This window comes from Perissodus microlepis, chromosome 22, assembly GCF_051167445.1.
Source record: "Perissodus microlepis isolate ML-2025 ecotype Zambia chromosome 22, ASM5116744v1, whole genome shotgun sequence".
In the NCBI taxonomy this organism is placed as follows: domain Eukaryota; kingdom Metazoa; phylum Chordata; class Actinopteri; order Cichliformes; family Cichlidae; genus Perissodus; species Perissodus microlepis.
In genome coordinates this window covers 14,418,198-14,434,331 of record NC_140481.1, presented here as the reverse complement: position 1 = coordinate 14,434,331, position 16,134 = coordinate 14,418,198, and the positions used below count along the sequence as shown (strand labels likewise).

General features: G+C 46.1%; 2 protein-coding genes across 2 annotated transcripts; one reads left to right on the top strand and one right to left on the bottom strand.

The window, feature by feature from the left end:
• Positions 1 to 10,517: 10,517 nt before the first annotated feature.
• Positions 10,518 to 14,421, bottom strand: tfpi2 (tissue factor pathway inhibitor 2). The gene is made up of 5 exons (XM_084919355.1): positions 13,984 to 14,421; positions 13,589 to 13,759; positions 12,293 to 12,472; positions 11,992 to 12,165; positions 10,518 to 11,509 (listed from the first exon to the last, which is right to left on the bottom strand). The coding sequence occupies exons 1-5, from the start codon at positions 14,102 to 14,104 to the stop codon at positions 11,430 to 11,432; spliced, it is 726 nt and encodes a 241-aa protein (XP_084775481.1). The 5' UTR covers positions 14,105 to 14,421; the 3' UTR covers positions 10,518 to 11,429.
• A 784-nt stretch (positions 14,422 to 15,205) lies between these two features.
• gngt1 (guanine nucleotide binding protein (G protein), gamma transducing activity polypeptide 1) lies at positions 15,206 to 16,106 on the top strand. Its single transcript, XM_084919357.1, has 3 exons — positions 15,206 to 15,259; positions 15,371 to 15,469; positions 15,625 to 16,106. Exons 2-3 carry the CDS (start codon positions 15,374 to 15,376, stop codon positions 15,748 to 15,750), a joined length of 222 nt encoding a protein of 73 aa, XP_084775483.1. The 5' UTR covers positions 15,206 to 15,259; positions 15,371 to 15,373; the 3' UTR covers positions 15,751 to 16,106.
• Positions 16,107 to 16,134: the final 28 nt, after the last annotated feature.

Genomic DNA, 16,134 nt, shown 5'->3' with positions numbered 1-16,134 from the left:
ATGCAGGCGTTACTTCATAGCTAGTAAGGTGCACGTACAGTGACAAATATCTCAGCATTCACATCAATGTGTGAGTACTGCATTAAGTAGAAAATCCTGCACCTATCCCTCAGTACCACCTTTGCCACAGGTTCAGCATCAAGGACAGACTTTCATTCGCTGTGCTCTCCCCATAGGCTGCGTAATGATGTCTTTTCCCTGAGTGCTAACTATACTTTCAGAATGTAATCATTAAAAAATATTGTATTTAAATCACAAAACTAGCTGGTGAGACCCGGGGCAACCTTTTTTTTTTTTTACAGTTTACTTCATAAGTCAGACTACTCGAGTTACACTACTCATCTTTTGAGAAAAGCACCATTTTTTGTGCACTAATACTACAACTAATATATTTTCACTACCAAGGACAAGGCTTTAATATTCATCTTAATGCAAGAAGTCAGAGTTTTAGAGTTACCTTTATGGCAATAAGATAGAGAAATAAGATGCCTGCAATCTGGTCTTTAAGCCTGACGTCATTAGCCATTTCCGGGTCCAAACTCCGCTTCAGGTCCCAAAGTCAAACGAACACTGCGGCATCACTGAGAGTTAAAAACTCTCTAAATTCTTTCATCTTTAATAAAATGATCAGTGTGACTGCTCTACCAGGTGTAACAATTAAGTTTAACATCCAGGCATCCCTGACGATTTACTGGAGTTGGAAGTTAGCAGGGAGTTAGCTCGCTAGTTTCCACCTAAACATAATGTAGTGGGTCAGGGCTGTTCGGGGTTCTGTTTGTACAGTTATGTTTTGTTTATGTTGCCATAGTGACAGGTGACGCCCTCTCGCTGCGACGGTGTGTCCTTCCGGGGTCAGAGGGCGCCCTGTGTTGTTGTTGTTGCCGCGCTGAGCAGTTAGCTAGCGGCAGTGTTTGCTGCGAATGTAAATAAACGGCTGTGCTCCCTGGCTAGCTCAGGGGAAGCAAGACCAAACGATACCTCTGTCTCCTCCTTGTCTGAGCTCGCCACATTGGTGTCAGAAGTGGGATAGCTCACCCTCGCCGTAATGGAGAGAGACATTCAGAGGCTGGAGCAAGCCGTCGAGGAGAACATTCCCCGCTTGGGAAACTGGCGATGGAAGAGAGAGGATGTGAGCGGCCATGTAAGTCCCCCGACGGGTCCCGATGGTGCGAGCGCACCGCGGCGGCGGCCCGTTGCGACAGATGCTAGGGCAATGCTTCATGGGCTACCTCTGTCGACCCACACGCCGAGCCCCCAACCGCGAGCAGTTATGCCTACCACGCCAGTTAAGGTACCGAAATACAACGGGCTAACCCCGTTAGAGCCCTACCTCTCACAAGTGCGGCTAGCCGCCAGACATAGTGGCTGGAGCGAAGAGGAGACTGCTACACACCTAGCACTAGCATTAGAGGGAGATGCACTGCAGATACTCCTTGACCTAGCCCCGGCAGAGCAGCATGAGCTCCAGGCCCTCACCGCGGCACTCGAGAGGCGATTCGGGCAGCGGCACTCCACTGATCAGAGCAGAGAGCAGCTAACCAACCGGAGCCGTCGACCAGGGGAGAGCCTGGGCACCTTTGCAGCAGACGTGTTGCTGTATGCTCGTCGTGGCTACCCGGAGTTTCCAGCAGCGGCCCGTGAGGAGCTTAGCCTGCATGCTTTTCTGCGAGGACTTTTCCCAGAGCGACTACGCCAACACGTCCGCCTGGCCATGCCTCAGACCCTCCGTGAGGCGCTCCTTGAGGCTGAAAGGGCCGAGCCGGTGCTCACCTCGCGACCTAACCAGCAGGTGCCCCCCCCAAACTACCCCCAAATCAGAGCCGCAGACTGCGACGGGGAGGGGGAGGTCGCCGAGATGTCCCAGCTGCAACCCTCGGTGCCCCGGAGGCGTCCTCGTCGACCAACCGACCGCTGCTACCGGTGCGATGAGCCTGGCCACGTGGCACGTGACTGCCCAGCACCAGCCCCGAAGACCGGAACTACGCAGCCTCAGGGAAACGAGGAGGGAGCGGTGTAGCGAGGGGACCACCGCTCCAGCTTCCTGCCCCCCTCCAAGGACGATGCACAGTGGTGGGCCGAGTTGGGCACCTCAAGGGACTCCACCTGAGCTGCTGTGTTGAGGACCAGCCATGTCAGGCCCTGGTGGACACGGGGTCTACCATTTCCCTGATACGACCTGGCGTGCTCCCTGAAACATCCGGGCCACTGGTGAAGGGTTGGTTGCCCACAGACACCCAGCTGATGACAGTGACGGGGGAGAAAACTGTTATGCGGGGGAAGAAACCGTTGCGGATCCGAGTGAAGGATCTAGAGCTGGTGCACGACTTCTGGCTCGCCGACATTCAAGACCAGTGCATCATTGGCCTGGATCTGCTGAGCCGCTGGGGGGCCTGCGTCGACACCGCAAAGCTGGCTATCACTCTTGGCGCAGAGACTTTTGCTCTCCAGCGCGGCCAAAAGCAGGGAGCGGGGACCAGACGAGACAGGCGTCGGGCAGCTGCCGCTCAGCAGATTTCGGATGCCGGTGGCTCCGGGTCATCTCCACTCGCCTCAGCCTCAGCCTCTCAGCCTGACAAACCTCCTTCGACCGAGACCATCGAGGCTGTTGATGACCTTTGGCAGCGCAGCAGCGTAGGCCTCAACGTCGACCAGCGCCAGCGGTTGAGGTGCCTCCTGGACGAGAATGTGTACATCTTTGCCGCCAGTGACAAAGACTGCAGGCAGACGAGTCTGGTCCAGCACACCATCGACACCGGCTCTGCTCAGCCCATCCGTCTGCGCCCACACCGGCTGCCCCTCTCGAAACGGCAGGTAGCGGAAGAGAAGATCCGTGAGATGGCTGCGGCTGGGGTGATCGAGCCATGCAATAGCCCATGGGCGGCACCCGTGGTTCTGGTGGGGAAGAAGGATGGCAGCCCGAGGTTCTGCGTGGACTTTCGCCGTCTCAATGCAGTCACCAAGAAGGACTCGTACCCGCTGCCGCGGATCGACGAGGCCCTAGATTACGTTACCGGCTCCAGTTGGTTCAGCTCCCTCGACCTACGCAGCGGTTACTGGCAGGTGGAGCTAGCCCCCGACGCAAGGCCTAAGACTGCATTCACCATTGGACAGGGGCTGTGGCAGTTCAGGGTCATGCCATTTGGGCTTTGCAATGCGCCAGCGACGTTTGAGAGGCTGATGGAGAGGGTGCTCGTGGATATCCCTCGTAGCCGCTGCGTTGTGTACCTGGATGACCTGTTGGTGCACGGTGGCGACTTCGACAGTGCACTGTCTCACCTGAGCGAGGTCTTGAGTGCCATCCGACGAGCTGGGCTGCGGCTCAACCCCGCGAAATGCCGCCTGTTGGCGAGAGAGACCACGTTCTTGGGCCATGTGATCAGCGCTCGAGGTGTCGCCACTGACCCCGCAAAAGTGGCTGCGGTCCGAGACTGGCCGACTCCCTCGAACGTCCAAGAACTGCGGAGCTTCCTGGGCCTAGCCTCCTACTACCGTCGGTTCATCAAAGGGTTCGCGACAATGGCCAGCCCCCTCCACCGCCTGACTGACAAGGGACAGCTGTTTGGCTGGGGGGATGCCTGTGCTGCGGCTTTTAAACAGCTGAAGGAGGCCCTCACCAGAGCCCCAGTCCTGGCCTACCCCGACGCCCGGCAACCTTTTATTGTGGACACTGATGCTAGCAATGTAGGGGTCGGGGCGGTCCTTTCCCAGCAGGACGAGGCTGGAGAACGGGTGGTGGCGTACTTCAGTCGTGCCTTGGGGCGAGCCGAGAGGAACTACTGCGTGACCCGGCGGGAGCTGCTGGCTGTAGTGCTAGCGGTGCGGCACTTCCAGCCATATCTGCACGGCTGCCGGTTCCTCCTGCGCACTGACCATGCATCTCTGACTTGGCTCCTGAACTTCAAACACCCAGAAGGGCAGGTGGCCCGCTGGCTGGAGGTCCTTCAGGGCTATGACTTCGAGATCCAGCATCGGCCAGGTCGACAGCATGGCAACGCTGATGCCCTCTCCAGACGGCCCTGCGTAGCCGTCGAGTGCCGCTACTGCCTGCGACAGGAAGAGCGGGCCCAGGAGGTGCTGGGGGTGGCTACTGCTCAGGCCACAGCCGGCGGAGGGGGGTGGCTCCCATTGACAACGTAGCAGCTGAAGCGGGAGCAGGAGGCCGACGCGACGTTGGTTCAGGTGGGGGCCTGGCTGGAGGCGGCGCAACGCCCCGCCTGGACGGGGGTGTCGGGACAGGAGCCCGAGGTGAAGGCCTACTACTCCCAGCACAACAATCTGGAGACCCACGACGGCCTCCTGTACCGGAGATGGCGGGCCCCCGGTCAGGGCAGAGATCTCTTGCAGCTGTTGGTGCCTCGGTCGCTGCGGTCGCAGGTGCTTGAGCTGGTCCATGGCTCGGTGGGGGCAGGACACTATGGGAACGCCAAAACTCTCCACCGCCTCAGGGGACGGTTCTACTGGCCTGGCTGTCGACGGGATGTGGAACTCCATGTGCACTGCTGTGACACCTGCACGGCACAGAAGGGCCCAACTCAACGCTCCACTGCCCCCCTTCAGCAGTACCTGGTGGGGGCCCCAATGGAAAGAGTGGGAGTGGACGTTCTAGGGCCTTTCCCCGTCACAGAGTCAGGGAACCGGTATGTGTTGGTGGCTATGGACTATTTCACGAAGTGGCCAGAGGCCTACGCGGTGCCGGACCAGAGCGCAACGACGACGGCCGAGAAGCTGGTGGAGGAGATGTTCACCCGTTTTGGGGTCCCGGCTGAGCTCCACAGTGACCAGGGGCGTAACTTTGAATCGAAGGTCTTCGGAGAGATCTGCCGGCGACTGGGGGTGGAGAAGACGAGAACCACACCGCTCCACCCACAAAGCGATGGCTTGGTTGAGCGCTTCAACCGCACGCTGGCCACCCAGCTCGCCATTCTCACCAGCCGCCACCAGCGAGATTGGGACCGACATCTGCCCCTGGTCCTTTGGTCGTATCGGACTGCGGTGCAGGAGTCCAGCCAGTGCACACCTGCCGCTCTGATGTTTGGACGGGAGCTCCGGACGCCTGTGGATCTGGTGTTCGGGTCCCCCCCCGAGCCGGAGATTGATGGTGGGCCAGAGATGGACTACTACAGGAGGCTCAGGGAGCGGCTGCAGGTGGTTCATGGCTACACCCGCCAGGCCCAGGCCAGCGCCGGAGTACGACAGAAAAGAGCCTACGACACCAAGTGCCGAGGGGGGGTTTTCATGCCTGGCGGCAAGGTTTGGGTGTACTGCCCGGTTCGCAAGAGAGGAGTGTCCCCCAAACTCTGCAGTCACTGGCAAGGGCCGGCAGAGGTCATGGTGCGGCTAACAGACGTGGTGTACCGTATCCGCATGCCGGGCCCGGGGCGCATGGTGGTGTTGCACCGGGACAGGCTCTCACCGTACCGACCGCTCGCTCCAGCAGACGCCGGAGCAGGGGATGATGGTGGCACCCCATGTTCTGACCCAAGTGACTTTTCCCCCGCCGGTCGTGACTGGCCGGTGCGCCAAAAGAAGGCACCTGGATATTTGCAGGACTTTGTGTGGGGTAATGGGGTCGTCGTGGACGACTGACCCCTTAGGTGGGGGCTATGTAGTGGGTCAGGGCTGTTCGGGGTTCTGTTTGTACAGTTATGTTTTGTTTATGTTGCCATAGTGACAGGTGACGCCCTCTCGCTGTGACGGTGTGTCCTTCCGGGGTCAGAGGGCGCCCTGTGTTGTTGTTGTTGCCGCGCTGAGCAGTTAGCTAGCGGCAGTGTTTGCTGCGAATGTAAATAAACGGCTGTGCTCCCTGGCTAGCTCAGGGGAAGCAAGACCAAACGATACCTCCGTCTCCTCCTTGTCTGAGCTCGCCACAATAACATACCATTTACAAAACCATTTCTGAAAGAAAAAATGTACAGCTCTGCTATCACTGCTATTTATCACATAAATGAAGACAGAAAACTAAACAGCAGTGACTTTTGTAGGGTTACTGAAGTCGCACTAGCTGGTATATAATGATTTGCTATGTGCTCACTAACAACACAGCTATGTTAGCATAATATAAATGTAGTGAAGCTGGAGGATGAACGCTGACTTTTTTCCACTCGATAAAAGTTAACGCAAGGGTTCCCAATGTTTAGGGACAAATGCAATCGCATGGCAGGTAAACTAAATGGTAAACTTACCAGCATGGGCTGGGCTGTTGTTAAAAACTGAGCTTTTGGTAATAAAAACCAAGGAAGGCAACATTGATGACTGACTTTTTTTAGGGGCTTGTTCAGGTTAAATAGAACAAGATACAAAGCATTAACACATGGTAAATACACAACAACCTTAATAAACGCAGAGTTTGGACCCGCAGGGTTCATATGTCATCACTTAAAAACCAGATTCTAACTGTTACTATTTGCAGGGAAATGCCCCAAGTTACAATCTTGTATTCTAGCTAGCAGGACCTATATTAGCATGGGTTGTTTATGTATAGTTTTAACAGATAGTCTAGGGGGTAAAGCTGATATAACTTCAAAATTCACAGTCATCTAAACTTTAGATTGCAGAAGAAAATAGTCAACATCCAAAAAGTGACTTCTTTATGTCAAAATCAGTTTTGTCCTCGTTCCTCTGCACTTCTTCCACAGTCACAGAGTGAATCCTAATGAGTGTGTGCAGAAAAACTGCTATTACTTTAGCTTGTTTCTGTTATGAGGAACCGAATGTGTTGCTATTATCGCCGGTCTCCCCCTACACACTGTATATAGGAGTCCACTCACTTGTTCTCTTCAGCTCATCCAGTCCATTTCAGCTGCTGCTTCCCAACCTTGCCATCTGCCTTATTTGTTATGTGTTTGCCATCTACAGCTAGCTTCTATTTAGCTTTTCACATGTATACCAGTTTGCTTCTTCTTATTGCCAGCGTCTTACTGAACCTCTACTTACCTCGACATCCTTCTTTTCAGTGCACACCTGAGTTACCAGATCTCTCACAAATGTCTGACAGATAACAGATTGTGTGTGTGTGTGTGTGTGTGTATGTGCTTTTAATATTTCAAATTTCACGGTTTTACCAAGGTACACGAGCACAACAGAAGCATCATTAATGCTTTTAGTAATGCTTTTGCTTTTCCTGCTGTGAAAAGTCAAAATGTGTGCTGTGAAAAATTCACAACACTAACACGCTGCATTTAGTGGCGAACTAGTGGGAGATAATAACATAAATCTGTACTGCAATTTTATAAGCTAGTTTATTTTGATGACCTACTGGATACCATCCAAATAGTTTTACTTCCCAGTGTTCATAATTATTGATTGATGACTATGCTCTTTAGCCTGCACTTTTTCTATGAATATGTCATAATTGCATCCATTTTTTCAGATCTTCACTTCACAGCTTATTTGTAGGTTTTGCAGCTGTCCAGTTCAACCCTCAAAGGGGTGAGCATAAGCAATACACACACACATATATATATATATATATATATATAAAGCAAATCACGGAGCAAATTCAGCTGTGCCGATGTGCTGAGTCGGCTTGTCTTCAGAGAACTGCTGAACACTGGCTTAATATAAAGTCTTTGACCTCAGGGAAGCTGATAATTGAAACACAAAAGGAAAAGGGGAAAAAGAAAGGCTCCTTCACAGGTTGAAATCGTAATTTTTATTTATTCGATTTTAATATTTCATCCTCTCTATTTGTTCGTTATGCTCAAATCATTTTTAATCTTTCTTAATAAAAAAGGAGTGTGTCACATTTGCAGGTAGGTGGAAGAAAATGATTTATTCACAGCTGTGAGTCATCTGCTGCAAAAGAGATGCAATTCTCAAACAACAAGAGGAAGATGTTACTGCAAGGACCTGTGGACGGTGGGCATGCTTAAAGTCTATTAAACAATGATTAACTCTTACAGTTATTACTAAAACTACAATCTGTCATGGAAACTGTAGAAGTTAATATTCACCTCAAAAACTAATTACCGCACCACTACCCAAGCCACAGCACGATGAACAGGAGTAGTGAGGTGTGCAGATCACTGCACACACAGCTCTTTTCCGTCTATTTCTGTTGGCATTTTCTCTGGGAATTGATTCAGAATTTGTACCTCAAAGTCTTCCAAAACATGTCAGAAGCACAAGGAGTTGCCTGACTTGTTTAATTGTACAACAGATACATGTGTTTGGAAGCCAGATGGACTGTGAAGAACAGTCCAGATTCTCCTCAACAGACACATCAATCTTCAGTATGTGAGGGGAGAGGGACAGAGACGTCTCACTTTATGCAGCAGACGGTGATGAATGCCGGGGAAACTCTGATGACATGTCGGGACACAGAGGGCAGCTGGCATGTTTGGTCTACGCTTGAAACAGACCAACTCTGTGATGTGACAGCAAAAGAAATGGCGACTCTTAAAATAGAAAACGCGTGTGGCGTACATTACTCCTGTAGTCACAGTTCTAAACATAATAACACACTTGCGCTACTGGAAGTTAGGGCTCCTCAACAAAGGCTTTGAGGATATTTCCAAGAGGTCATGAGGTAAGTCAGAAAAAGCACGGCAACACAAAACTAATACAAATTTAGACTTGTTGCAACTCTTTGCAGCAATCTTATCAAGGTGACTTCAACTTTAAATGGTTGTGACAGATGACTTCCTGTTAAAAGGAGTTTTTCCTTCCCACTGTCGCCAAGGGCATGCTAATAAGGCTGTCGTTGGACTTTTGGGGTTTTCTTTGTATCATTGGAGGGTTTTTACCTAAAAATATAAAGCACCTTGAGGTGACTGTTGGTGTGATTTGCTCCTAAATAAATAAAAGTGAACGGATTTAAGTTGATATATGCTAATTGTGATGTGATACTGTTTCCCTATTGAAGGCCCACGTCACAAAGGCAAACTACTTAAGTTACGGAAAAAGGAAAAATGACATCCACTGATGTCTTTTTCTATTCAGCATCAAGAGCTGTGCTCACATCCTGTTATGTTAGCTCGGGAGTTCGCATGAGCAACAACAAAGTTAGAGATCAATCCACAGAGAAGGCTGTTTTGTTTGTTGATGATATCACAAATAGCTATAATGGATTACCTCTTCGGGGTTTGGGAACACTTGCACAGTGGACAAGATTGATCAGCTTAGGACAGTGTTCCCATTTTGAGAGGCCGTGCTTGTCAAATTACATTGCTTCACCATCCACCAGTGTCAGACTTCCTAGAACACAAAATGATTTGGTTTGGTGCCCAAAAATAAATTTATAAAACATTTATAAACCATAAAGCTTCCCCCCCACCCCGAGAAACTTGATGGACTTACAGAAACAGGCTCTGAATGAATAAATGCTGCTGAGTCAACACTCTAAGATGCTTGGCACGGGTTCCTCCAATATACGGATAGCTACTGTTGTACCTAAAGTTTAAAGCTTAGATTAAAGCATTCAGACATACCCAGTGGCTTTCACATTGTTCATTAAATATTGATGTGCTCATTTAGTAGAAGTAAATAGAGTAATATAGTAGTATTAAGTATATTTATACTAAGTTTGGTTTGGTTCTTCTTAGATTTGTGAATCAGCCACCAGGTGGCGTCTGAGAAGCTTCTCCCCTTGGCGTTCACCTACATCTCCAGTACACTCAGGCATCTTGGCACAGAGCAACATTGCTGTTTGACACATGGTGAAAAGAAGCCTTCTATATTGAATTGATGCACTTTTAAATGATGATCATGTTTCACTGTAAGTATTCATTAATCACTATTGAGAATGAGGAGCAAAATTACTTACATTATCTAATGTACTGCAGCTAATGTAATAACCAGAGCACGATCAATTCATCTCAGTTCACCTGAACTGCACAAAATCAGCAATCAGTGTGATACTGACACTTGCTAATAGTCGTAGACTGAGCTTTGTTGTGATTTAAAGTTCATAACTGAGTCCATTTTTCTTCTTGTTTTGCCGTTTCAAAGATTTGTCACATCATTTGTTGATTTAAAGGCACCACGGAAGAATATGCTGCTGCAAGGTGCAATTATGATTTAACAGTCAGAAGGTAAACATGTTTCCCCATATATATATATATATATATATATATATATATATATATATATATATATATAGATATATATATAGATATATATATATATATATATATATATATATATATATATATATATATATGGCTTTTTAACGGCTGCATACTGTTAGGATGACTGCTCCCTTGCATACTTTTAATAGATGATTTAGCTTTGGTACTCAAAGCAATATCCCGAGCCAAATGCATTCCCTTTTATTACTATTTATATTTGAGCCAGATGGATGAGTAGTTTCCATTTATATCTTCAATAAATATTTATTGTCTGAAGAATCACACGGCACTTACTTATTGTATTACAAGAGATGGAGCAGAGCACAGATTTAAGGCAGTCAGGATGTTCATACTAACAGCCTGCTTTCCTTAATGACATTATAGACCATTGTGATTTATCTTCATGATAAAGAGAGTATATTATCTGAAAAACTACTGACCAAAACACAATTGTTAAAACCCTTTTATTAACTGAGGTTGGGAGGAAAATATACATGTGCATTCATTTTCCTGCATGGATGCTTTCTGCTATGGGGCGTGTTATAGTGTGTATTTCACTATAATTACATTATAATTGCTAAAACATTTGCAGACAATATTTCTGAAAGCTCATGACTCATGTGTTGTAAACCTGCAGCTTGCTCTCCTCTAAATATGCAGCGCTGTTCTAATGAACCTGCCACAGCAGTGTTTCCCTGCCCCATGATTGCTTCCTTCCCGAGTCAAGGCTGCGCTGGAACGAATGAGATAGGCTCGAGCGCCTTGAAAAGTATTACCAGATAAGGAGGGAAGACAGCAACATTAGTAAGGAACGGAAGAGCAGCCTGGAGATAAAGTGCAAGTGACTGAGGGAAAGTGAAGAAACCAGCCAAGTTTTTAGGGTAAAAGCAGACACTCTGTGGGTTTATGTGCATGGTAATGGTTGAAGAAGACGAAATCCGCATAATTTTAGTTTTTACTTTTATGAAAATACCGCACAGTACAGTAATTTGCTTAACACAGCGTTATCAAAATGCAGAAAAGGCAGAATTCCTGAACAAATTCAGGATATTTCATGTAAAAAATTGTAACTGAACAAAAGAAAAGCATACATTACATTCGTACGGTATTAAAATACATAATCAGGAATGTTGAACATGAATCAACAGCATCAGCAGCAGCAATCCATCCTCTTGAACTTTACTGACAGCATACAGTCAATAAAAAATTCAGAAAAATGCTCTAATGACTTTACAAATGCGGTCAAAATATGTCACACAAGGGCATAGGCAGCCTGGTCGATATTTCAGCATAAACAAACACACATTAGCTTCCATGTGGAAATTCTCCAAGAGCGAATTCCTTAGTACAAGTGTCAAACATTTACGCCTGCAAATAAGTGATGGGTTTTCTATTTTTTCTCATTCGCAGAATTTTTCCTTGGCCTGGATGCTTTTTCCATCCTGGAACAAAAACAAAAAGCAAAAAAAAAAAGCATAACAGCTGATTAGCATAACATATAATACTAACAATTGTGCACTTTTTAGTCTCACAATTAACCAAACTGGCTTTCTAGGAACAGATTTTGCTTGGTTTCCTCCAGATCATAGCATAGCAATTGGCAGCAGTGGATGAATGCTTTGGAAAGCATCATCCAGCCTGAGTCAAAGCCAGTAGTTTTATTTTTTCAAGATACCAAGCATTTTTATGCCTGATAATAAATCAACTGAGCATAATTTGGTCTCTTTCCAATTTCCCCCAGACTTTCTGAATTTTCTCCTATTTCCATCCACTAAGTGGGTCTGAGTGGCAATTCAAATGCTCCCATTATTGAATTAAGCAGTCAGAAAATTCTCCTGAAATTATCATCTTCAGATAAAGACTTCACAATGAGCTGTGAAACATACGCCCATGCACCCTTCCCGCCCGGCTCAGGTTTGCACACCTTTTGCGCACACGTCTATGCAGGCTTGCCGCGAGACAAAGTTGTTGTTGCTCCCACCGCAGCCTGAGTAGACAAACTCCTCACACGTCTTGGTGGCTGTGTTATAGTAATAGCGAGGTATGGTGGCTGAACACTTCCCTTTGTCCAGAGGATCCCGGCAGAGCACGGGGATTGCTGTAACACAAGGAACACAACACAAGGAAGAGCTCGCCAGTTATTGTTTAATCATTTCCTTGTGAATGCAATGATTTTGTCTATTGTGTATCCTCACAGGGATGACTCAGGGGGGTAATCTGCTCACCTTTTTTTGGACTGCAGTACTCCATGCAAGAGGCTAGATTAAGGAAGCGGTTGGAATTCCCCTGGCAGCCACCGTAATTAAATGGCTCACACTGCATGGTGGTCATGTTGAAGAAGTAGCGGGAGATGAGACCCCGGCAGGGTCCCTCTTCTTTAGGAAATCTGCAGATTGGGGGAACCTCTGTGGAGAAGAATGGGAAAAAAATCAACATTTAACAGTGAGATCTGGTGAAACAACACTAATTAATTCATATGAACAGGTTAACAACCAGAGAGGCACTGGCTAGTTTCCTAAAAATGAAATAAAATGGACATGCCTAAGGTCACCATCACTGATGTATCTGCCGAATGTCAGCTGATACTGAAAGAAAATGTAATTTATCTGTGTCAATGCCCAATACTTATGTGTTGTGGGCTGGATAAATGTTCAAAGATGGTGTAAAGAAGAGTTGAAAAATTTTAGAATCACATAAATAATTTCATGTTTAATGACAATATTTTTTTCCCCTGGAAGAGAAGGCAGGATAAGTAGCAAAATCAAAAGCTAAAGATCAGCTAAATTGTTACTTAAAACATGGGTACTGGCCCAGAATTTCATCCCTAATGATCCATGTATCGTATCGATACAGGAATGCCATGTATATAGATATGTATATAGGTATATAGATATGTAAGTAAATAAATTCAAATAATCTGAACAAGTAGGCTCACTTCGTTCATCCCCATTCTGAGATAATGTTAGTTGACTTTAACGTTACAAACCTGCATTAAATCAGCTCAACTGGAAACCCATCCAGCACACATTTTGGCTGGTTTGTAGGGAATTAAATACTTATTTCACTCAGTGACATGCAAATCAGTTTATACCTTTTGTGTAATGTGTTATTTCTGGAGTTTTGATTGATATTCTGTCTCACTCTCCAAGCAAACTTGACATACTTTACTAACATTATTTCCCCCACTGTAATTCCCAATTTGACCTCATTCAATGACAAACTGATATATTACACTGACTTTGGCTTTATCCTTTAGGTTTTAGTAGTAAAAAAAAAAAATAAGTGAAGTGAGATAACTTTATCTTATTGGACAAAACTGATTTTGACAAAGTTTCATTTTGAGGACATAGATGGCTGTTGGAAATGTGAGTAAACAGCAATACATGTTAATCCAATACTCAGCATATGACAATATCTTAAAAATCGCAATAATATCACATGTTTAGGGAAGTATTGTGATAATATTATATCATGTGTTGTCTGATTCCCACCTCTAATAACTCACGGGTCAGGCTACTTACTGGGAATTTTGTAGCACGTCTTGTGGCACTCCTGATAACTCTTGAAGTTATTGGCATTCCCTTGGCAGCCTCCATATTCGAAATCCTCGCACCTCTGGGTGATGGTGTTGTAGTAATACCGCTGGATATTGGCTCTGCAAGGTCCCTCATCCACTTGAAGAAGGCACACGCCTGAAAAGCACCAAGCAGATTTTTATTGAAATACCGGAGGACCGTTGCAAGGACACGGAAAAGAAAGTTTAAGCAATGCTTAACAACACACGCCAAACTGGATCTGTAATACGCCCGAGGTCTTGTGATAACCAACAAGCTCAGAACTGCTTTTAAAAAAGTTGATTAAAACATTGAAGAAGCGCGAAGAAGAAATTAAAAAACAAAACATGATGTGGAGTTACCTTTAGGTGGCAGCGCCAAAACGCAGCAAAACGAGGAAATTATTGTAAACAGAGCAAATGCGCAAAGCTCCATTGTGCAAAGTTTTGGTCGAGATCCAGACTTTTCCGCTCTGTCTACCATCCCCACTCAGACCTTGTTTTATAGCAGTCAGGAAGAGGGACGGGCATGTACTGAGTCAGCGCTCCAAAGAAAATAAATTATTGCAGTTGATTAATGACGTCACATTCTGAATTCCGTGGAGGAGCGCTAAATCATGTGACTAAGTCTTAATAAAATATGAGGAGGAACTTGCTCTGCTTGAGAGAGTCAGATATTTTCACTGCCACAGGCAACTGGTTCTAGTGATGATGATGATGACGATGATGATGATGATGATGGGAATGTGCACCAATCCAGTAACACACACAGCATCCTTGTAAAATTTCCACAGAGCCAATATTGCGTTGTATCTAGGGACACACACGCTTGTGAAACATTAACACATCTTTCTTGTCTGAGCCACACAGGCAAGTCCCCACCAGAATACCCGTCTGACCGGATCCGAATCCACACACACACACACACACACACACACACACACACACACACACACACACACACACACACACACACACACGCACGCACAAACGTACTTCCACTCAGAGTCATATTAATAGTACCGTGGCTCATGTTATTTCATGATAAAAGTGCTTCTTTCTACGACGTCCTACCATAAATCAGCCTTATCTGCAAGTTAAGTTTAAACTCACATTAACATTTGTATTGGTTTAACACAGCAGCTTAATTCCATCCCACTGCTTTGGTTTTACCTTTATGAAGGATATTAACTGGAAAACTGCCGGGCATTCACGTTTAGAAGAACGATGTGTCTCCACCTTGACAGGTGGAGGCTAAACACAGATTAGCCGTCTTATCAAAATTAACCTGATAAATGAAGCGCCACCCCTTAACCCATATCCAAATGAGCCTGCAAGAAAACTCAGAGTTAAAATAGAACAAAAGTTCCAAATTGAATCTATAAAAGACAAAAAATACATCACCATGTTTTGTTTTGTTTTTTACATCAAGGGAGCTCAAATGGACACCTGTGTGAGTTGCCCACCCCTTCCTTTGTGTACTTCAGCTGCTGGTATGATCGTTCAGTGGGGCCTTGTTTTAATCAGATTAGGGGATTAGAATTGTTTATGCTGATTACTTTATAACCCAGATTGAGAGAGAGGAGAGGGATTCTTCAGCAGGATTTCGGGGGTGAAGGACTGCTTCCTGTAAGCGTTCGTAAGTGCATTCCTATCCCTTCTGCTAAGTCTTACGAATTGTGAACATTTTCTTTAAGATTATTTATTTAAGCATTAACAAAAAGGTTAAACGTTTCCTTTTTTTTGACAGAAAATGCCGGTCATAAATGTGGAGGATCTGACAGATAAGGACAAGGCTGTGATGGAAGTAAACCAGCTTAAACTTGAAGTCAAACTTGAGAGGTGGTTGGTAAGTTCTCCACACTGTGGTGATTTGTGTGCTCAAGATGCGTTTTTGATTATGTCCAAAAGTAAATATCAGACAGCTTCAATTTATTTAGTCAAACTAATTACATCACAAAGGCTTTTCAAAACTGAAATACACTTTCTGTCTACTGCTTTCAGACATCTAAATGCTGTGAGGAAATCAAGGACTATATTCAGGCTCTAGTGGAGGAGGACACCCTCGTCAAAGGCATATCAGAGGAGAAGAACCCCTTCAAGGAGAAAGGTGGCTGTGTCATCTGCTAGACTGGACCTAAGGAGCTTTTCATATCTCAGATTAGTACCCAAGGACGTTCACCCAGCCCTTGTAAAATGGATTTGCAGACTGAGATGACTAGAAGGACACAATAAAGAAAACATTTATGACTTCCCGAGTAAAATAATTCTTCACCTTGGGGCCAGATTTGTAGCCTTCTAATTCTTTTTTTTTTGTTTGTTTGTTTTGTTTTTGTTTTGGGAAAGATGCACTAATTAAAAGTTGTATTTGGCAAGTGTTACATAATGCTTCTCTCTCATGTGGTGTATATAGTCTGAGCACATGGGCCCATATGTTGTTTCATTCACAGAAGCAACTGTCATTAAATGTGCACATTTATAATTCAGCCTGTCTCTGTGATTCACTGAAGGGTT

Coding starts and splice junctions, on each gene's coding strand:
- tfpi2 (XM_084919355.1), bottom strand. CDS start 14,104: ATGGTAGACAGAGCGGAAAAGTCTGGATCTCGACCAAAACTTTGCACA. Junction 12,166..12,292: donor GTACTGCAGTCCAAAAAAAG/GTGAGCAGATTA, acceptor CTTGTGTTACAG/CAATCCCCGTGCTCTGCCGG. Junction 11,510..11,991: donor CATAGACGTGTGCGCAAAAG/GTGTGCAAACCT, acceptor TTTTTGTTCCAG/GATGGAAAAAGCATCCAGGC.
- gngt1 (XM_084919357.1), top strand. CDS start 15,374: ATGCCGGTCATAAATGTGGAGGATCTGACAGATAAGGACAAGGCTGTG. Junction 15,470..15,624: donor TCAAACTTGAGAGGTGGTTG/GTAAGTTCTCCA, acceptor TACTGCTTTCAG/ACATCTAAATGCTGTGAGGA.